At 34.8% G+C, this 23,976-nt stretch overlaps 2 protein-coding genes across 8 annotated transcripts in view; both read right to left on the bottom strand.

Annotated features, from left to right (window-relative positions):
* Positions 1-10,353, bottom strand: part of LOC136839543 (dehydrogenase/reductase SDR family member 7) — a 12,683-nt gene extending 2,330 nt beyond the window's left edge. For 2 of the 7 annotated variants that reach the window (XM_067105767.1, XM_067105771.1), the window contains exons 1-8: positions 10,202-10,353; positions 6,834-6,964; positions 5,883-5,950; positions 4,249-4,398; positions 3,157-3,263; positions 2,782-3,021; positions 2,308-2,427; positions 511-671 (exon numbers count right to left, since the gene is read on the bottom strand). In XM_067105767.1, the coding sequence (XP_066961868.1) occupies positions 511-671; positions 2,308-2,427; positions 2,782-3,021; positions 3,157-3,263; positions 4,249-4,398; positions 5,883-5,950; positions 6,834-6,949 (962 nt within the window). In that variant the 5' untranslated portion in view covers positions 6,950-6,964; positions 10,202-10,353. Of the gene's footprint in view, positions 1-510; positions 672-2,023; positions 2,222-2,307; positions 2,428-2,781; positions 3,022-3,156; positions 3,264-4,248; positions 4,399-5,882; positions 5,951-6,833; positions 6,965-9,793 lie in introns of those variants that run through there. The other 5 variants (XM_067105769.1, XM_067105772.1, XM_067105770.1 and 2 more) reach the window with 4 other exon arrangements.
* Positions 10,354-21,558: 11,205 nt separating this feature from the next.
* Positions 21,559-23,641, bottom strand: LOC136839542 (collagen alpha-1(X) chain-like). Its single transcript, XM_067105766.1, has 2 exons — positions 23,480-23,641; positions 21,559-21,960 (listed from the first exon to the last, which is right to left on the bottom strand). The coding sequence occupies exons 1-2, from the start codon at positions 23,489-23,491 to the stop codon at positions 21,631-21,633; spliced, it is 342 nt and encodes a 113-aa protein (XP_066961867.1). The 5' UTR covers positions 23,492-23,641; the 3' UTR covers positions 21,559-21,630.
* Positions 23,642-23,976: the final 335 nt, after the last annotated feature.

The following is a 23,976-nucleotide window of genomic DNA, read 5'->3' as shown; positions in this document are numbered from 1 at the left end:
ACTATCCTACTTCTGCTAGAGGACAAAGTGACACAAGGTAAGTTAACAATCTTGGACAGCTACATGGGAGGAAGCTAAAAGAAATGGATGAAAAGTGAAAGGCAGGAAGTAATGCTGCCGTACGCTGAAGGGAAACTGTAGGTGGTACCCCACTAAGGAAACTGTAGCAGGTGAGGATGATGCTTCTGGTTTTTCAAAAAATCTGCTCAGCTACACAATTATCCAAGCTATCCTACCTATAGATTTGTCAATTATGAAAAGTACACTCTCCCCACTGAGCAGATAAAATCACAACAAAATATGAATTTATGTTGGAACAGCAGTAAAAGAATAATACCCTAGTCAAGAACATTCCCTAAAGATTATACATAAAATTTCTTCTCTATCATACGACCTTTTTACCAAACCTAAACAACAGGGTACCAGTATACAAAGCTCAAAAATAGATCAGCAAATATGAAAAAAGACTAATCTACAATAAATCATTCATGAGACTCAAGTCTTACTTACTTTTTCATTAGGACAGGCAGGTACTGATTGATATAGTACATGGTCAAAATAGGTTGATGAGCCACCCAGACTTCAGTTAGTTTGTTAGCAATAGAAATCGCAAACAAGTCTGCGCAGTGGTCAGTTGGCATTTTCTTGCCCCTCTTCACATCTCCGAGTTCCTGAACACAAAACATGAAACATTTTACTCCAGTACAAAGATATCTCATCATAAATCATCTACATTTACCAACATAATTCAAAACTACAAAATACTGTATAGGCAGTCCCCGGTTATCGCCGATACGGTTTTAGGGCGCTTGTCTAGTGACGACAATAACTGGATTTTCGGCATTGATATGCACCGATATCTGCTTATCAGCCCCGATAACCAATCCCCACTTATAGGCGCCGATATTCACCAATTTTCGGTTATCGGCAGTTTTCAGTTGTTGTCATGCCGTCAGGAATGGAACCCCTACCGATAACCAGGGACTGCCTGTACCATTAAATCTGAGTAACAAAATAAGGCCCTTTACTAAGTGTGGAATGTGTTTAAATTCCTCTGTTTCATAAATGCAATCCATTTTTTCCACCAGGCCTTTGTTTTGTATATCTCTTACTGCAAACCATTAATAAACTAAAATGACTTGGCTATAGGTTCTACCCATCTCTGGTACTGGCAAGTGTCATAAGGAGAGAACCAACTGAAGTTAAAAACTATACATATTCTGATCCTCAGAGGGGTGGAATTCACTGCAGGGGTCATGGAATTTGGTCATTTTTGTTTGAACTAAAATTAATTTTAAAGTAAATTCTACTACAGTGTTTATACTCAGCTTTAATTTAAACTATTTCAGTGATGTGTATATACTGCCATTACTAGAATTTTTGTCAAGTTTTCCTTTCACAAGGTTAGATATGCAGTGAATTCCCTCCATTCTCTTCCATCCTGAGCATTTTCTACCTCAGTTTCCATCTGGTTCAGGTCTTCATCTGTTCCCTTTTTTTCCATGGTTTTCTTTTGACCTTCATAATGGTATGTGTCCTGCATATTCAATATCTACAAAATCTAATTGGCTGCTCCTCTCCCATTTTATCCCATGCCTATAGCCCTCTCAATATTTGAAATCTCAAGGCTCTGTATAGATCTGGTTATAATTCAAAAACATATCCATCAGCCCATATCAAAAGCATAGAATTTTTAATAGCTACTATGTCCATAATGGAAGAATCCAAAAATAATAACACTAATAAACAAGGTTTTAAAAATGAGGGATTGCTAGTCAAGTTAGCTCTTTGGTTTTTCAAAAATTCAGTAAATGAATTGCATGAATTCCTTAAGGTTTTCTTATTAATCCTAAACAATGTACCATAAGTCACATTTTCTCTTGGGCTTTTGGGAGTGCACTTTTATACACCCTGTTCTCTAACTACTGACTCTGAAACTACTCACAGTTCACTTTCTAAACACCTAAAATCTCACTGTCTTTGTACTAATAACCTGTAAAACAGAACAGCCTGGTAATCAACTCTAACTCTCTCATATCTAATCATTCTTTCTTGGAAGCCTTGGAAAATCTTTCACAAAAAAAAAAAAAACAAGCCCAGCACATTCACTCAATAAGGATATTCCTGTAATAGTTATCCACAAAAAAGAGGAAACCTTAAAGTTATCTTTTTTCTTGGGGTCAAAGATAAGGCTTTTGTAAAATAACAGTTCTCCGAGTTCCAGAGCATACAATCTTTTTTTATAATTCAAAGCATGAGGTAAAAGTTAGGAACAGAAAAATGGAATGAAATAAAACTAAAACCTACGTCTCCTTTCTGCTCGGTGAAGCAAACTTTCAAAAGGTTTGAATCAACTGGCCCTGGACAGAACATTGTAATGTCTAAACCGCATCCAGCTTTTTCTATTCGCAAGCATTCAAAATAGCCCTGTAATGATGAAAGATGAAGGTCACAAATAATTAAAAGAAATACTGTAGGCAAGCTGAAATGCACAGAGACAACTTTTTAATGTGTATAATGTCGAGCATAGATGAAGTGACTATGTTTTAAAATTTCCAATATCAAACTGACATATTACAAATTTCTGAGACCAACCAGTGAAAATTTACTTACTTAGTTTAAATGCCAAAATTCAACTACTGGTAACTGGCCTTTTTTCCAAGGGAGGTCCTTTAAAGCATGATAGAGTGACAATAAAACTGCAAATTAGTTGTAGCACTATGACTGATCAGAGACTTATTAAAGCTAAACCAAACCTGGAAACATACTATTGTGCAATACCTGCAAGGCATGTTTTGATCCTGTGTATGAGGCTGACAAAGGAGCTCCAAGTTTACCAGCAGTGCTTGAGGTGACCACATGGTGACCATTGCCTCTTTTCAGGAAGTAGCGAGTGGCAATTCGTGAAAGAGCAATTAACGAGAAGACGTTAAGCTCAAATAATTCTCGATCTACAGCCACATCAATCATCTCCCAGCGGCCTCTCTGGGAACGACCAGCATTGCTCACAAGGATATCAAGCTGCAAAAAAAAAATGCTAGCTATAATGCCCTATCTCACAATTCATAATTATTTTTTACAATTCACAAGTCAGCTAATCTTTCTTGCCAGTTTTATAAGTAAAATCTTTAGTAGAAGCAAATGCAAAAGGTATACCTCTCCAAAATGTTTGAGTACAGCATCAAAAGCAGGCTGATGTTGGTCATATTCAACCATATCCAATGGAAGAAGCAAAACATCATCACTGGTAACACCTCCAGTTTCTAGAGTGAAAACAAAAACAAATCAACTTGACTTCTTAAATATTTAAATACTCTAAAAAAAACAGACTGAACACTAACTGCTATCTATAATGCACCTTTATGGATGAGTTACAATACTGCATACCTTAAAAAGAAGCTTCAGACTTCAGACTTGTGTCAAATCTTTTCATCTAGCCATCACTGGCACACCAAATTTCACACCTTTAAATAAAATTAACATCAGAATCCTGAAAATAATGGAAAAATCAGTGTAAAAAATCTGCAAATAGTTACATCCACCAAAGGTAAAACACTTTATGGTCTCTACCCTTCTCAGTTTCCTTCTCTCCAAAACACAGGTGTCCAGCAATAAGCCAGTGACCACTTTCAAATCTCTCACTATAATCTATATTTAAGTTCCCATTTGGATCTGCTCACTGCATGTATCTGACACCTAACACTAAACTTCTGGATTCTGAATCTCCATTTAAAGTCAATTTGGTGCCAAACATCTGCAATTGTTCATGAAATTCCACTGACATTACTGGCGAGTTCACTCCTTTCTAAATCACTCACTACAACTCATGCTCTACTCTCCATTGCAACTGAGGAGTCTTTGTTCACTGTATAAGTTGAGCACCTAAAACTACACTTCTGGTGTTTGATCCTATCTTTAGTCTCTTACACTCAAAGCATTTGCTCTTGTTCACCTACTAGCGTGATCTTATTTCCTCTTTCAACTACCTTACTTTCATCTGTTTTCTCTCTAATTCTGCAATCTCTATAATGAACACTTCTACAACTGAAACACCGATGGGCACACTACACCAACTCTGATATTTAACCTTTTCATTCCACAAAACATACAGTATTCCCCACTCAGGTCTTCTTTGATTTATATTTGTGTCTCTTGCCCATCTAATCACTTGCACTTGCTTCTACTCTACATACAGAAGATGAGACAAAAGAGATACTGTATGAAACACACAACAAATGAAGGGCTTACCTAGGCATCTTTGTTTCACTCTCTCAAGATTTTCAACAGATCTTGCTGACAAAGCAAGACGTGCGCCTACTTTGGCCAGCCTGACTGCTAATGCCTCTCCTATACCACTTGATGCCCCAGTGATCCAAATCACCTGACCTTTCAAACTTTCTGAAACAGAAATAAGAAAAAAAAGACTGAAAAGTTCTTGCATTCCACAGACAATTCATCGCCAATAATTATTTATGCTATTACCTTTCATGTCTGTTCAAGTAGGAAAACCATGTGTTACATCAATATTTTAATAAAAATAAGCACTAGTAATTATATTTGGTTAAGGCCATACCCAACATAAGGGGCTCCCAGTTTTGCTTGTCAAAAGTTCTACTTTTTACAATACAAACCATCATCCCTAGTAATCATAATAGTAAGTTTGTAGCTATGATATATTAAATGATACAATTTATTTTTCCTTCATATCTACCCTCATACAGGACCTCTATCTATGAATATTTTAAAAATGCAAAGTCTTTTATAGGAGTCAATTGTTGATTTCCAATTTGTTACTATAAAATTCATGGTGCCTACCATGAAATAAAAATTTAGAGAAAAGAAAATTTACATAAACCGTGATTATTTAACAGGACTACAAAACTTACATGCCCTTAAAAATTGCTTTTAAAAAATTAATCCACCTTTTATTACTAACCCAGCACGGGATTGTGTTACACAAATAAGTTTTTTCAAAATAAAATCTGTTTTTCATCACCAATTTACATCAAGCTAAACTGATGGAGTTGCATTAAACAAATACTAACAAGATGGTTGACATTCAACAATTTTTTTTGATACAGCAAAAATTACCCAAGAGGGCAGTCATAATCACTGATCCTCTACATGTAGAAAACCATCACTAAGGTCATGAGCAAATGTTCAATATGATGTTTTTCAATCTTATGGACATATAGAGGTAGGTGGAGCACTCAAAATATGCACCAATTACTGTATACTGTATGTGCAATTTAGTCAATAAAATAAAAAAAACTTGAGCAGGTGAGACAGTGAGCTTTCTCCAGAAGTAGGTCTAAATCTTTTTCTAAATGCAAGTTTGCTTGTTTTTAATCAGCATTTGGCTGATCCACCATGACCGAGAAATAAGGCAATTGATTGATTATGACTACTAAAACTGGCATCACAACAAGTAATAAGATAGTGAAATTGTAATCTATGTTTTCTCATATTCCATTACAGTATGGCTGGTATGCAGTAATGAACTTTAATCAAACTTAGTTTATATTCATTTGACAGCATGCTGAAAAGTTTCTCAGTTTTCCTCAGTATGCTATGTACATGAAAAAATGTTGAAACTGACTCACTGCTCCTTTTTACACACACTTTTCTAAATTGTTATAACATCTACCAATGAAGCACAGGTAATACAGAGATGTGAAATCTAGAAGTTGTATCAATATGTATGACTATGAGGTACCTAAAAGGTGTATACATATCAATGACCTTACACAGGCTTTTTACTTAGATTTTTCCTAAACATCCAAGGACGTAAGTACACAAAGTATCAGAAGATGCATTCTATTAAAAAACTTCTTGTTAGTTAAGCAGTTACTATTTATAAGATACAACTGGAAATGCCTTACCAACTGGTTTGCCAAAATGCTTGCAGAGCCAAAGAACTATGTCAGAATCTGCAGGTATAATAACATATCTGAAAGTAATGACAACAGCTTCAGCAACTATTCATTGACAAAAAAAATCTGTTCCACAGGTTCAAACCCAGTGCTCTACTCAAGAGATCAACTCCCCTGCTTTCAACTGTATATTATGATGTGGTATATGAGGCTTCTAAAGTTGATTTACATTTCCCTTGATCAGTAAAAGATTCTTATGGCTACAGCATGTAAGACAAAGACCTTGTGTGTCTTCATCTTGATACAGGCTAATAATATTGAGTTTTCTAACATGGGGGCTACTGACTTATCCTCCAGGATGTCTTCCTGGTGCTAGAGACCTCTATCAAATATAAAAAGTTCTATCCAACTTTAAGTGCGTGAGAACTTTCTGCAAAAGAGATGAAAGATTACCACATGTAGGGGGAAAGTCTAACTGACAAAAAATAAGTTTGTAACCACTGAGGACAAATGACATATTGGTTTTCCTTTATATATATTTTAGTAAACCTACGTTAATTGTAAAAGGATTCAAAACGAATATGAAACAAAAATAAGTTTATTTTGAATGTGCATAATCTGGTTAGGTTACAGTTGCTCACATTGCCATCAAATAAGGGGTACATTTTGCATGTAATACAAAATAATAATTGCTAATGCCTTCACCCATAAACACCAGACTGGCTAGTGCATCGTATTGCGCATGCGCATACGATGCTGAATGAAATTTTTCATTTAGTTTCATCCTTTTACATTAACTTCACATACAATGCGGTGATATTCCAGTACGCTATTTGACCAATGACCATTAAGATAAACTGCCCTGTTTAACTCTCACTCAAACCAAGTCATTTCCCCTTTACACTAAATAAGGTTTTTAGAAATGATCTGCAATCAATGAGGTTGAATAGAAAAACTCACCTAAGCAATGCTACGAATGTCACTGCATATAAGCTGCTGACTAATGAACAGAAGCCTATTAACTGAAGCACTCCAATTCCTCCAGCAACTACAAAAAACCAGTCCACAGGAAGCATCGTGATACAACAAACCTGAAATTATTATGAGCCTTTGTAAAAAATAAGATTAAAACATTTATCTGGTTCATGCATACCAACCAGCTTGGTGAGTAAGCCAGCCCCACCACATGAATAAAATAACCATGTTTCCTTTTAAATTCCAGCTGACGAGGATGGGAGAAAGAAACTTGTTAAAAAATAAAGAATGAAAATTTACTGCTCTAATTTTTTAAGTATTTAAGCATAATAAAAAAAACACTACTTTGGAAAAGCTAAAGAGCTACTATGGATGAATGCAATGTGTGAAGCATTCAGATTACCGATACTATCTAATGGGTACCTTCATGAACTGGATACCTTTTTTGATAAGTAACACTTGAATATAATCTTCCATATGGGGTCTATACCATAGTAACCATGTTCTAATTATCTGCAGATGCAGCTGAGGTAGCATCTGAAACAATTCTACAGCCAAGTCACCCAAAACACAAAACCTACTTTTACTTCAGATTATGATCACTTAGGCTAAAATAACCTAGCACTGAAAAAGAAAGTTTTAAATAACTGAAAAGTAGTGGAATAATACAAAATATGGGATTTTCCTGCTAAAAAAAAATTCTCCTCTCATCTAACGAGTAATTCACGCCAGCGTTATTAATGCTATACAAGAACTTTACATTTCAAGACCATATGAAATGGTTCTTGTTTTTGACTGAGTTTGGGTACAACTTGTGGCAGGGGATATTCAGGCTCACTCACAAATATGGCAGTCATTCTTCAATATATGATTCAGATAATGAACTTGGTCTCTGTCTTGACTGATAAGACTAGGTTTTTGCAATACAATGAATTGGTATCTCCAGTGAACAATGATTTCTCACAGACTATACACTGTATATCAATATTTGTGTGGTATTAACCTCAGTCCTAAGAAAACTTTCAAGTGAATAAGCACAATTACATATTTCTGTTTCGAAACACTTGCAACAACTTTTCTTCTTTAATATTTCTCAAATGGATATGCCATAACGAAAGTATGGATCTGACTCAGCATCCTACACACTGCCTGCTTTGTGATATGTATGCCAGCAGCTAATGAAACAAATTAAATAACTAACTTTCTTTGCTCTTTCCATATTGGCCAAGCCCATTCATGTAGGCTATACTGCCTATTGTTCCAATCTTATAAAGTTTTTAAAAGTAGTTCTACAGTATATTATTCTTATCCTTTTATTAAGCATACAAAAATAATAATTTCACTATTTTGCAAAGGCATATGGTCATTTAGTCAACATTTGAAGTTTGAATGGTCCCCCTAAGCTACACCATGCTACATAATCACCCAGACATGGGTACACTTGTGGATATAAGGCTTATTGAATAACCTATGCATACAGTATGCTTCATAGTTTAGGCATGTTATTAGCCTATATCATCTTTGTCTTTATTTTCTTTTTGGTCTATTTCCGTTATGAACATCATACATTTGGGTAATTTTGGAATATTGTTATCAAAAGTTTAGGAAGTCCATAACTTATGGAACAAGTCTTATGGCCAGGTAGGGCTATCAATATCAACGGAACACATTTCAAGGGCCTTTAGAAAAATTACCATGCTCAGCCAATAGTTTAACACTTGGTAGGGCAATGAGTTGCTGACTGGAACTGCAATTTTACTAGCTGTGTTTTATATATAAATGTATGAACAGGCTAGATAAAAAAAAATTCTATATATATCTGGCAGGATACATGACTACCTAGACTGGACTAATTCACACCACTCTTCCACTTCATGAGGGTAGCTTAAACAATAAATGATCACACTATACATGTACAGTGATATATCTCATACTGACCTAACCTCATGAGAAACACAACATCCTCACAATGATGACCCTCGTGATTACCCTTCTGACCCTAGCGACCTTTGACCCTTCTTAGCCTAGCCGTATCTCACCCACTCTCTATACAAATGCCATCTGTTCAAGAACCCCTCTGAGGTTTCTTTGTACCACTCCATCCCTCACAGTGTCCAAAGGGGAAGGAAGGGAGAAAGGGACAAATTAACCCCATACAACTGATTATTGCATATTTAGCCTTTACCTAGTTTGCTAGGCTTCATAGCCTATAGTATGAGGTAATCTAAAGTGGTAAAACTGAAGTCTACTACCGCAGCCTGGTTCCTGCCAGTTGCCAACTAACTATACTTACCATCCTTTGTTTATGCTTTTGTATATGTTTATATCTTTTATTTATATTTGTATAAATCATCTTTTGCTCATATTTTTTAATTCATCACCAAGGGCCAGGTACTAAACACAGCACCAATTTTTGATGTAAACTGGTAGTTACTGAGGTAATTCTAAGTATTAGCTCCGCGCCTGTTTTTACCTTGGAAACTGGTTTTTTCTACACTTTTAGGGCTTCTGATACTGGCGGTGCATTTGTTTGCTGTCGGCCAAATGGAATGTCCCTTTGCCGTGTTTAGTACTGGCCCGGGGGCATGGGGTACCCATACATCAACAAGCTACTGCACTTGCCGGACGGGATAAGAATCGTTCGAAACAGACGTACCTGTGCTCTGTCTTGTGATGATTGCATATGGAAACCCTTTGTTGGATGGACTTCAGGGGTTAATTACAGGTTAATTATATTCGTGCGACAAAAATTGAAGGTAAGTCCAAAATTAGCAACCGAAAAACTGTAGAAAGAGTCAAATTAGAAGGAAATCGCCGCCGCGGAGCTACTACTTAGATCTACCGTTACGGAACCAGACGCGGTAGCAATCTTCAGTTTACCAATTTCTTAGGACTAAAATAGGATACCGTTACCGAGGAAACAGAGAGAAACCTAGCCTACCTACCTAAGCTACTCTTTGCAATAGGATACGTACTGCTCTTTCAGGTTTACTAGTTCAGCGGGTAGTTTGGACGACCGAGGGACCCGCCCACAACTCATTAACAACGACTAAATGAAAAATTGCACAGGATAAATGTTGCTCAGATTGCCAAGTCTAGGCTAGATCTTGGTTAGCGGTACAATGACAAAAGTTTGTATCATCAAAATCTGACTCTGTGTACTGTACCTACTAGATAAGATTGTAACAATGATAAGATTTGGGCTGCTACCTAGTTCGCTTACCAAGACACATGAATCTTAATTAAGCAAGTTCTTATAATAATTATCCTCACTTCACAGTGTGATACGCAATGGATTCCTAAGAAACGTTAAAATACTATAAACACTATACACTGCAGTGTCATTACATTACCAATTCAATATTCACAAAGCGGTTACACAGAGTAAATTACAACGGTTCCCACTTAGAAACAAATCTAAGTTGTCCAATTTAGTGGCAATTGGTCAAATCGTTTTCGATGTAACGGCGCCCCAGGTTATTTGCAAGAGTTTTGTTGTCGTTATGAGTTTTTATTTGTATGTGTTTTCGTTAGGGCTTTCAAAAACATTAAACAACAGATTTCCAACCATTTTACTTGTGCCTTCGTCATAATCAGTAGCTCCTGCATTTAATTTATCTCGTTTCAGTTGTCTAGACTAAACAACAAAATCTTAAGCATCAAGTAGAAACGGTACATCCCCAATAATCCTGCTTAAAAAAGACTATATTAACGCACATCGATGATTGCGTAACGTTATCATACAGTATATGGGAAATAGAAATGTGACGGATGCCATGAGCAAAAAGGTATGAAGTATCTAAACCGAAGAATGTTCGTTTTTTTGTAAATGGGCAAAAAATCAGCAACCATGAGTCGATTCCATAAACATACATGAGAGAGAGAGAGAGAGAGAGAGAGAGAGAGAGAGAGAGAGAGAGAGAGAGAGAGAGAGAGAGAGAGAGAGAGAGAGAGAGACGGTTTCTTCGGTCAGCCACCAACCTGGGCGACTTTTCTGAAGGTAAGTTCAAACAAGGTTATATGAATGTTTTTTTTATGCAACACATATATACACACAAACATACACACACACACACACACACATATATATATATATATATATATATAGTATATATATATATATATATATATATATATATATATATACACACACATGTATATATATTATATATATATATATATATATATATATATATATATATATATATATATATATATATATGTGTGTGTGTGTGTGTGTGTGTGTGTGTGTGTGTGTGTGTGTGAGTGTGTGTGTGTGAGACAGTTTCTCTTCAGGTCAGCTACTAACCTGGTCGACTTTTCCGAAGGTAAGTTCAAACAAGGTTGTATGAATGTTTTTATACAACACATACATACACACAAACACAAACACACACACATATATATACATATATATATGTGTGTGTATGTATGTATGCATATTATATTATGTATATATATGTATATATATATATATATATATATATATATATATATATATATATATATATATATATATATATATATATATATATATATATATATATATATATATAGTCCAGTTCAGACGTATTCCACGCAGGAAAATGAAATATGTAGATGGTTAGAACATTTCCGACAGTTTCGTCCTCCAATGGACCTCTTCTTGGAGCGATTAATAAACGCTCTGAGAAGAGGTCCATTGGAGGACGAAACTGTTGGGCATATTTTAACCATTTACATATTTCATTTTCCTGCGTGGAATACGACTGAATAATATATCTTCGTGTCTAAGAAGATTACCAGTATTATATACTATATATATATATATATATATATATATATATATATATATATATATATATATATATATATATATATATATGTGTGTGTGTGTGTGTGTGTGTGTGTGTGTGTGTGTGTGTGTGTGTGTGTATGTTTACACATTCCCCCGCTGAATACATGTACAAAGTTTCAGTGAATTCTAGCCAAAAAATCCAAGGCACAAATAGGTGGTAAAAATATATCCTCCTTTCGACTTCGATGGTAAACCCAGTGGGCATTCCATTGTGAAGGTTTAATTTCTCTCCAAACAAAGACAATAAAGCATTTCTAAATATTATTATTGATAGGAAACTACCTAGATCTCCATTTACTAGCTCCAGGGCTGAGGCATTTTTGATGAAGGCATCACCATTAGCTAAGGTTCCTTTCCATTGTCTTAATCTTTATTTCTTTCTCTGACGTTTCCTTTACTCCTTCCATTCGTAAATTCTTCTGCGTTTTCCTTTTCATACCCATCTGTTGCTGTTGTGTGAGAAAGAAGCACCAAGATTTTTTTATAATCATTAGCGGCTGTGTGAACCTCTGTTTATCTATTGTCATTTTTCGAGCAACGTAACAAGGCAGTCACGCCACTGCAGTCTTTGAATATATCGTAACCTCAATAAGATTTCCATCCTTAATGAATGAGCAGGCATCCCAGGCAATTGCTTAAAACAAATTTAATTTCGTGGCCTTGGGAAGTTCTAAGTATTTATTTTTCTTCTTTGTTATGCCCATAATTATTTACGGGGAGCTCTAAGAATCATGAGCTATTTAAAGAATTCAAGGGAAAAAATATTAACATAGAACAGCTTGCAAGTAATTAAGTTCGTTACTGGTTTCTGGTTCAAAATGGGAACTCTGCTTTCTTTATAATTTCCTTTTCGCCGAAAAGTTTGACCATATAATTCATTCCTTCACGATAAGATAATATGCATATTCTTTTCAGCAAATTACCATTGGGAATTCCTATGAGCACATTTCCTAGTAGCCAAAGAACCTCTTTTAATATGTAATGAAAGGCTTTCATTCGTCTTTTGTTTGGTCTGCGCAATTAAAGAAGAAAAACTACGCGTCTTGACAGCTCCTGTTTCTAATTACACCCCTTTTATTACAAAGAAGAAAACATTCTTATTCTTGGATTATGACGGGAGATGGGGAGGCATGAATCAGGAGGAGGAGGAGGATTTCCTCTTTATAAAAGAGGACTGCAGTTCTCGAGAGATAGTCACTTCTCAGTCAACAATGTTGGAGATCATTGTTCCCCGGTTCTTCGGCCTCAATTTGTCACTGGCTCTCCTGATTTGTAGTGTTGGCGTCTTCGCATCGCTCAACTTTCCTGATGCCACCGCTCCTGGCTACTCCTTCCTCCAGCAGGATGAAGAAACCGACGGAGCCCCTCCAAACGATTTATCGTTTAACGAAGATGAGCTCTTAAAACTTTCAGGTACTAGCGCTATATGGTGTAAAATTTACTGTCAAATGGGCCTAAAACTTTTTACTTTCAGCGTCAAATTTCTCTGGTTCTGCAAGCTTTCTTCTTCTTCTTCTTCTTCTTCTTCTTCTTCTTCTTCTTCTTCTTCTTCGAGAGAGAGAGAGAGAGAGAGAGAGAGAGAGAGAGAGAGAGAGAGAGAGAGAGAGAGAAGCTAATAATAACTACAAACAACGTCTATGGTTTATTCCACAAACATTATTTGTTTAAAATTCATTTTAAAACTCCTGTATCTTGGAATTATCTAACAAGTGTATATTGTGTAAGATCTCGCACTGGACGAGATTACCGGACAAACTAATGCACTTTCAGATCACTTATCAAAATATTTTGACTATCGTACTTTCTGAACTTTTATCGGATAACATATTTCCCTGTAGGGAGTAGTGCCGTCAGTGCACCTCACGCAGTGCACTGTAGGCATTACTTAAGGTTCTTTGCAGCGTTCCTTCGGCCCCTAGCTGCAACCCTTTTGTCTCTTTCATCTTGCTTTCCACCCTCTCCTAACAATTGTTTCATAGTGCAACTGAGAGGTTTTCCTCCTGTTACACCTTTCAGACTTCTCTACTATCAATTTCCGTTTCAACGTTGAATGACCTCATAGGTCCCAGCGCTTGGCCTTTGGCCTGAATGCTATATTCCATTCCGATAACATATTTGGTTTCAAATCTCTTACCGGATGGTGTTACCTGACGAAATATAAAAGTTTCAGATCCCTTATTGGACATTATATCATATTGTCTCCTACTTACCCGATGATATATTCGGTTTCAGCTCTCATATCGGACGACATGTTTCCTGTCGCTTTCCTGTTGATACAGAGCGACAGAATGGGGAGCAGAGTCGCATCCACCAACCCTGACGAATATCCGTCGACGGCAGGAGTCGATTCGGGACTGAACAAAAGACGGGTGAGTTTATTCCGAATTCGGGCTTCAGCTTTTCACAAATATTTTAGTTTGTTTTATATATCTTCCACCTTTTCCTTCGGTAAATTTGTTGCTGAGTTATAATAGACCGTCATGAGCGGTATAAAGATTATATATAAGATATTGATAAGGTTATGGCCATAATCATTAGTGTTTGAATAAAGAAGTCTTTTTTTTATCCACAGCAGCAGAAGAAGGTAAGTTGGCGGAATCAATTTCAGGTCTTCTTCTGTCACTCAAGGAAGGGGAAAAAGGGCTTTAGGACTTTAGTAACCTACGAGGCCTGTTAACTTTTCTTACTTAAAATTTTTTTCGTGCATTCTTCAGGCCTGATAAATGTAGGTAGTGCTATTTATGTCGTATAACTCCAAAGTTCAAAAGAGGTCTCCAAAATTCATCCAGGTCAGTCATCTCGAGTTCATGAAAGAGAACGTTTTCTCATAAAGGTTCATTAGATTCAGGAAATATATAAATTTCTTGTGTAAAAATATAAAGTGCAGCAGTTGTTATAACTTTCGTCATAGCAAATCTGGTCCTTAATATAAGAAATGGCAACCTGTAAACCACTTGAGTTTTTAATGTAAATGATCTTATTTACAACACCTTAGGCTATGACTAGTGACGCTGAATCGTAGAGAGCTTACTGCAACATCGAGCTTCAAAGTGAAATCTGCATGAATTTATGAAAAGTATCTTTGAAATTGTGATTGAAACTTGAGTTAGGTGTGCTGGATGAGAGAGACAGACGAAATAGAATAAAAGAAGTAAAAAATGCGCCGAAGTTTCCTTGGCGCAATCGAGCTCTCTGTACAAGGCCAAAGTAAATAGATCTATCTTTCGGTGGTCTCGCTATAATACTGTATGAGCCACGGCCCATGAAACTTTAACCACGGCCCGGTTGTGGCCTGTTCTATGCCGTTGCCAGACGCACGATCAGTGCTAACTTTATTATCAAATAAGATAAAAACTCCTGAGGCTAGAGAGCTGCAATTTGGTCTGTTTGATGACTGGAGGGTGGATGATCAACATACCAATTTGCAGCCCTCTAGCCTCAGTAGTTTTTAAGATCTGAGGGCGGACAGAAAAGTGCGGACGGACAGACAGAGCCGGCACAATAGTTTTCTTTTACAAAAACTAAAAGAGAAAATAGTAAGTCAAATCCATTTCCCTTTCTGAGATCTATCAGTTTTGTTCTAAGGCGGTTGCCAAATTACAAATAAAATATTCCAGAGTCATAGAACTGAGTTACCTTTTTGTTTCTTTTTTCACAGACTGGCAGAGCTGGGGTAAGTTGGATGAGAGAATATATACGTTTTTACATCAGAAAATTTAATTTAAACCGTTTATATTCAATTTACATATCTTTTTATTACCAGTATAGCTATAATTCACTGTATACGCAATATATATATATATATATATATATATATATATATATATATATATATATATATATATATATATATATATATATATATATATATATATATATATATATATATATATATATATACTGCATATATATATATATATATATATATATATATATATATATATATATATATATATATATATTTGTTATTGTGCATATATATATGCATATATATATATTTGTTATTGTGATGTGTGTGTGTGTGTGCCTGAGTCTTTGTATTTTTGTGTGCCCTTTTAGTCATCTGTTACTAATATTCAGTCTTTACTAACACGTTTCATTGAGAAAATTTAGAAAATATTCAACTTAAAAGTATAAGACAACATTTACTCTATCCATTTATCTTATTATATATAAAAAGTGTTTTGTGTGAGTATTGTTTATTTATTCAAATTACCTACAGTCATTTTCTATCTTCTTTGCAACGCGTTGCCGCTTGCACCAGACTCCCCAAGTCAATAACTAGATCATGTTGTGTTTCCTTCGGTCGCTTATAATTGCTCGAGAATACAATCTCATTTAGTTACTAATTTTCTAAACTATTCTTGGTAATTATAATCGTTTAAGGACATTTAACATTAATAAATTAATAACTAAATTATTTCTCGTGTCTCGCTCAGCAATACTTTGGAAACTTTGTAAGTATATAGATATGTCAGGTTACTAGTCAAGAAAAATATTGTTTACATCAGGAAACTACCTTTTACACACATTTTTTGTATATTCTCTCTCTCTCTCTCTCTCTCTCTCTCTCTCTCTCTCTCTCTCTCTCTCTCTCTCTCTCTCTCTCTCTCATTTCTCCCTGGAGTAAGGACGACTACAAGTATTATATATATATATATATATATATATATATATATATATATATATATATATATATATATATATATATATATATATATATACATACATACAGTATACATATTATATATATATATATATATATATATATATATATATATATATATGATATATATATATATATATATATATATATATATATATATATATATATATATATATATATATAAAATGTGTGTGTGTGTGTCAGGATACTAGTAAAAAAAAGTCTGCAACAGAAAACTACACTTTCACACATTTTTATGACTCTCTCTCTCTCTCTCTCTCTCTCTCTCTCTCTCTCTCTCTCTCTCTCTCTCTCTCTCTCAACATTCTTCCTAGAGTAAGGACTACTTCTGTAATAGTTATATATGTCTTCGTTAATACAAACCATTTAAACTTCATGAATGCTTTTTGCCGAGTTATTCCAAATGCCATCATTTATACACAAAACGTAATTTTATAGATAATGTAATATTTTAAAAATCAGCTTTCAATATAGATAATTCAAATGTGTTTGCTGAAGTTCTCTTGCTAATGTTTACAACTTAAAAATCTATTTTCGCAGAACTAATTCTGTTTTTCTCTTTTCTTTCATTCTTCTTCTTCTTTTCTTCTTCTTCTTCTTTACAATGCTTTCTCGTAACCCGTGACATCTCTTGGGAAAAGGGGGTAAGTAGTCTTACTAATGAGGCAATATTATTTATCCAGATGTAATAAAGGAGAAAGAATTGTTGATCTCCGCTTATTTATGTGACTGTTTTGAGCGTCTTGGTCTGCAGAGAGAGAGAGAGAGAGAGAGAGAGAGAGAGAGAGAGAGAGAGAGAGAGAGAGAGAGAGAATTTGTGTTTTGTATGCAGGCGGTGTAATAATTTTTAAATATAATTTGGTGTAAACTTGTCCCTTAAGTGCATAAAAGAGAGAGAGAGAGAGAGAGAGAGAGAGAGAGAGAGAGAGAGAGAGAGAGAGAGAGAGAGAGAATTTGTGTTTTGTATGCAGGCGATGTAATAATTTTTAAATATAATTTGATGTAAACTTGTCCCTTAAGCGCATGAGAGAGAAGAGAGAGAGAGAGAGGTACATAGACATTCATTTTGTGATGTAAGCTCATATTATATAGTTCCTTCAAGTACGAGAGAGAGAGAGAGAGAGAGAGAGAGAGAGAGAGAGAGAGAGAGAGAGAGAGAGAGAGAGAGAGAGAGTCATTTGTAGTTATATTGCATAGTTCCCTTCAAATTAAAATTTGTAGTTTTAAGTTTTAAGGTACAAGCTGAAATGGCATAGGTCCTTGAGAACACAGTAACTTTTCGTTAGAGTGTGAATATAAGGAATATAATTTGATCATAAATATATTTCTGTGAATATATTCTAAAATTTATTCTAAAATTCCAACATTTATTCTCTTCCTTTGTGCCACCAGCCTTGTCAGGTAAGTTGCTGCTCTTGTAGTACAGTAAATAACATAGATGATGAAATGAAAATTAAAAGTGAATTTAAGAATAGTGTAGGCATGAAATTTAAGTTGTGCAAGTACAGAGGCTATCGACAACCGAAAATAGATAAAATCTGATAATATAAGGAAAAAATCCGCGGAGCAATGGTAAATCTAGTGTTGTATTTACAATGATTCTGACAGTGGAAATGTAAATATGAAATATGAAAACCAGTTTATGAAGAAGCATCATATGTAGTTTAATTTTTTTTATTAATTTTCAAATGCATCCAGTAAGAAGACTGCATAAAAATCTTAAGAAAAATATTTGGAAACTGACGAGAGTATAGGCATGAAATTTAAGTGTATATGTCTTGGCAGCACGATAAGTATAAATCACAAAAGCAATATAATAAAAATAATGATGACAATAATGATAGTACTGTATTTAATTCTCGTCACATTATCATCATTGTAAAGATAGTATTAATGAAGATGACGCTGAAAGCCATAATTATTATTATGGATTTTATAGTCATCTTAATTACCATCTTCATAATGATGGTGAAAAAGTAGAATATTTGATTATATACCACTGTGATAAAACATGTCAGTACACTTACAAAACCTTTAACTGTCAAACAATAAAGTTACTGATGAATTAAGTATTACAAAATCGTAGACTTTCATTAAAATCTAACAAATTTTAATAATCTTTTTTTCATTTTTACTTCAACGTGACAACGGGTTTCGTTCAGCGGGACGCTTCGGTGAGTTAATAAAGATTTTAGTGAGGCTGTTTACATTTTAGAAATATTTCTCTTAATGGAAAGTCAAGGTCTTCACATTTAGATATCAATGAGTCATATCCTTTTACTACAATTTTCATCATAATTAGATAATCTGTCTCCTAGTTCTAAATAAAGGTATTATTAAGTCGGTTTCTTTCAGAATGTTTACCAGATATTGTTTTTAATATAGATAATACATGGCGTACTTTCTTTTTTTAAAAGATTTTTTCAAAGTAACTTGTACTTCCTTTAATCTTGTTGAATCGATTGGTTATTTTACAAGATTTTCTTAAAATGAAAGGTCCATCTCAAATATTTAAGTGTTTCTATTTTTTATAAGAACTTAAAATGGTATATCCTTCCTGTGTTTTTCAATGAAATGTCATTGTGTCTTACATGTGTATATAAGATTTAAGAAAAAGAAGAAGAAGAAGAAGGGAAAAGAATATATATATATATATATATATATATATATATATATATATATATATATATATATATATATATATATATATATATATTTAATGTATTATTTTCTTACCTGTGTACTTAAGATTTAAGAAATGAAGAATATATATATATATATATATATATATATATATATATATATATATATATATATATATATATATATATATATATATATATATATATATATATATATATCTTTCACTTTGCTTTTACACTCAGAATTTTACATTGACATTTCATGATATTTTAATTCAATTATTAGACTAGGATTAAAGAAATACACTTTCCTTGGTAATATGTGTGTAATGTTCTTCATGATGTCAAAACTCTATGTTTCCCCCTTTGGATTGATTTAGTTTCCTCTCTCTCCCTCTCTCTCGCCATTCAGAACTGCGAAATGGTAAGTATAAATGTTTCTAGTTATAAGAAATTTTCATAAATCATCTAACTAAAAAAAAGAAGAAAATAATTGCATAGTCATGAATGCAAAACTCGTTCACTCTGCTAAAATATTCTTTAGACCTTGAGCTACTTCGCCTTTCTACTGGACAAAAAGCTTGACACGCTGCCTCTACGAGGCCGGTATGTAAATCCCATGGTCTAAGACTAAGGTAAATCCAGTCTATTCCTGTCTAAAAGAATGACCTCTAATCCCAATATTCACCAGTCGGATAATCTCTTTCACCCATGAAATTAAGATGAGTGAAGGGGATGACCTCGATCACGAAGCCTCAGAAAAAATGTAAAAAACATTCTTGTTTTTTCCTTCCATGTTATTTTTTTCTTTTACGAAGAACTAAGCAAGGATCAGGCTTCATCGACACAAAATTATACTAATGAAAAAATTTAACTTGTATTATTATTATTATTATCATTATTATTATTATTATTATTATTATTATTATTATTATTATTATTATTATTATTATTCAGAAGTTGATCCCTATTCATATCGAATAAGCCTACAGGGGCCACTGACTTGAAATTAAAGCTTCCAAAGAATATAGGCGTTCTTTAGGGAACGTACAAATGAAAAATAGGAATATTTAAGAATATATGTCTGAATTAAGCTACAAGTTAGTTAATTTAGCTAAATTGAAGACTATAGACCCCGAAACATAAGCCATTTAATATAAAGCAGCGTGTCAAATAAGTCTCCAAAGAAGGCTTTGTTTGGGGTCGTTTTCTGCAGCCTAGGACAGAGGAGTCGTGTTGTTTGGAATCGTTCATTTAGACTATAAGAAGGAAAATTATTACATGATTACACTTTAGTTCTTTTATTTGCCCAGTCTGAAAAAGATTAAGTTGCATGATTTTTGTACTTTGATCAAAAGATAATTTATTTGATAAATTAACTCGCAGAAACCGTTTCTTGACATTTTTTTTTTTCAGGCTCAAATTTTGACGTATTTCTTTCCATTCTCCACAGAACAGTGACGAAATGGAGCGAATTCGACAGGATTTCAAAAGTAAGATGTACAACCTTCCATAGGTCTAGAGGACCTCCCAAATGCACTCGGCTATGGATTGACTGATTGCTTTATATTGACCTGGCATCGCAAGTACAGCAGTTATCGACAGCCGACAGTAGAATAGATACAATCTAATTATATATATAAGAACAAAACTCGTGGAACAATGATAAATCTAGTGTTGTGTTTACAGTGATTCTGACAGTGAAAATGTAAATATGAAATATTAAAAACAGTTTATGAAGAAGCATTATTTGTAGTTTTATTTTTTTGTTCAATTACAAAAGTATCCAGTAAGAAGAATTGCATACAAATCTTTGAAAAAGTTTTGGAAAATGAGAAAAGAGGCAGAGTTACCGTAGGGTTGACTCTGTTGGTGGGCCGAAGCTCGAAGGTCCATACCAGGCTATTTACCCCTTTTCACACCCCACCACATCTATAACAAAGGCCTTTGCTGGCATAAGGCCAGTTTAGTCCAGTCAGACTAAGTTGGCCTTATGTCAAAACGCGCTCTTACTCTTTAGGGCAGTCTGTTAGCCAGAAGAGCAAAAGTTCTTTTTATGTTGTTAACGAGGGTGTAACTGAATTATCTCAATATATTTTGATTTTAAGGACTGAAATATTATTTAAAATGTTTCTAAAGGGTCATTTTTTACTTTTTAACTGGGCATGGGTCCATCAATTTTAATATAAATGAAGCCAGGCTTTCTTACAATCGAGGTCAGCCTCCTTTGAGAATTTTCTTGTTCACTCATTAAGTAAGAGACAATCAACAAATCTCTCAGCAAGGCATTTTCTATCTTTCTTTAATATAGAAAGTATACGGGTTATAAAGATAATTATTAATAGCTCTCCTTTACTTATAATTGCAACTGAACTTGCTGAAATTTGGATTACCAATCATTTGGTTTACCAGTTCATGAATTTGTTATTACAACGGTATTCCATGTTTATTACACTTCAAAATTTTGTAACTTTGTGCGAATATGTAGGTTCTTTTCTGAAAACACGTAAAAGGAATCAGTAAAAAAAGAAAAAAAAAACTATATAGGAAAGACACTTTTTATAGGAACTTCATATAATACAGAATCAAAATACATTCAGGTGGACCACCCAGAACCTATTTCCCGAAAGCCACGGGTCCAGTTGGACCAACCAGCCCAGACGGCCCAATGACTCCGGACGGACCGACGAGTCCGGTGAAGGCGGTGTGGTGATGGGCCTGGGGTGCATGATGTGTATGGGGGGCAGCGGGTCTTGGAGGCTGGGGAACGAAGGGCTGTGGGACGCCCTGGGCTTCCCCGGTGAACTGGACGGGTCCCGTTGGGCACACCTTTCCTGAAGGTCCTACTGTGCACCCTTCGGCGTCGACGCCGAAGACTAGTTGCTCCGTTGGAGGCTGGACGAACTGGGGGGCCGCTTGGCAAAGTGCCAAGATGGCGAAGGCGGCCTGAGGGATGAGAGGGAACTTCTATTTAAACGATGTCTATGGTGATGTTATGGCAGTGTCACCCTCTCGATTAACTGGTTCAGTATTCACTGGTTTCATATTCAGATACCAAAGAGAGAGAGAGAGAGAGAGAGAGAGAGAGAGAGAGAGAGAGAGAGAGAGAGAGAGAGAGAGAGAGAGATTCATAAAAGAACTATAATTTTAAGGAAAAGAATGATTAAGTTATTGCATACTTAAAATTCTTAAAGTACAAAAAAATGAACTATGATTCTTGATGGTGATGCAAATCTTATCCTCGTCTCTTACTTATATATCACATTTTTTTCGACGTTAAATAGTTTCTGAGTTTAAATTGGAGTGATTCAGTTTACATGAACCCACAAACACCGAAGGAATTAGATTTTTACTCAGTTTTATAAATGGAATTACTTATTAGCAAACAGTGTTATACAACTTCACGTAATCTTCAAAAAAGGTACTTTGTAACAATGGCTTTTTGCCAGAGGAAATACGTTTTAGGCCTATAGAGTTATCACTCTAATACAGGCATATTTTCCAAAGTATAATTCGAATATAGTTCGTACGATATTCCTTATCGCTTATGTTAAATAAATCAGAAAAAATCCGGTTGATGTAAAGTCATACGCTTATATATATATATATATATATATATATATATATATATATATATATATATATATATATATATATATATATATATATATATATATATATATATATATATATATATATATATATGTATGTATGTATATTTATGTATGTATGTATGTATGTATGTATGTGTGTGTGTGTGTAACATATAAAACTTTATGCTACGATGAGCATTTCATTGCACTTTCTATTTCAAGTCTATAAATGTAGGCTTAGTTTGCAATGCATCTTTTTTTTTTGCTTATTATAATCCTTGAAACCTGAATGTACTCACAGCAAAACGATCGTGAGATGAAAGGTTTTGACCGCCTTCATTTATGAATAATATTAAATTTAGACTTTATTAGAGATAACTCGTCCGAATCTGTTAACATTTACGAACACGAATCTTCCTGTAAATCGAATCTCAATTCATTATGAAGACGAAGTCGCACGAGTACGTTTTCCGGCATCTTTTAGCATTTTTCAGAAAACCATTGCACCAAATAGGCAGTGTTGACAATGGCAAAACTGAAGACCACCTGAACGAACATGCACGACATAAATAACAGAGCTGAGAGATGGCAGAAGACGTGCTCTTGCGACTGCGACACCACCTAAACCAATCCTTTTCAATAGTAATGTGTTGCCTTCTTCGTTTTAAGGAGCTGCATGATGATGTGCGTATCAAAATGCATTCCATGAGAAATTCTTGAGCAGTAAAACGATTCTTCCGGTTGCACTGACGGTAATCGCAAAATATTAGCATTAATTTTAATGGTTCTTAAGATCTTTTTTCTTCAGCAAATTGAATCTAAACAAAGTGGCATCTGCCACATTCCTTAGTCCTATGTGTTCCAATACTCACAAGAAGCTTCATGGCTGCTGGCGTGCTGAGATGCAGCTTAGTGTTGATCTTCCCTGGAAGAACCACCAGTTCTCCTTATATACCCAAAGCAGAGCTGACTCGTGACCTTTGCACAAGGACCACCTGCCAAGATCCCCGCCCAGCATTGGCCTAAGGACTGTCTCCTCTCCATGGTCGGATACTAAGGATATCGTCCACCATTATGCACCCTTGCATCTTTATCAAGTAAACGACTAACGATACGATACAGCGTATTAGCCTAGACCAGAATCGCTCATGTGTTGTTTGAGATGCTCTGGCAAAACAGTAAAAAGGAAATTCACTTATAATGAGAAAACTAACAAGAGTAACGAGTAGGATTAAGAGCAACGGAAATGGAAAAAAGAAAGGAAAATCGTTGCTGAAGTATTTACGAGATTGATGATACCTACTGGCCACCCTGGTGGACCTGAAAGACCATACTAGGTGACAATATCAAGTAGGGGTGGAGGCGGGTG

This window comes from Macrobrachium rosenbergii, chromosome 6 (assembly GCF_040412425.1).
Source record: "Macrobrachium rosenbergii isolate ZJJX-2024 chromosome 6, ASM4041242v1, whole genome shotgun sequence".
NCBI lineage: Eukaryota > Metazoa > Arthropoda > Malacostraca > Decapoda > Palaemonidae > Macrobrachium > Macrobrachium rosenbergii.
This window is presented reverse-complemented; position numbering and strand designations above follow the sequence as displayed.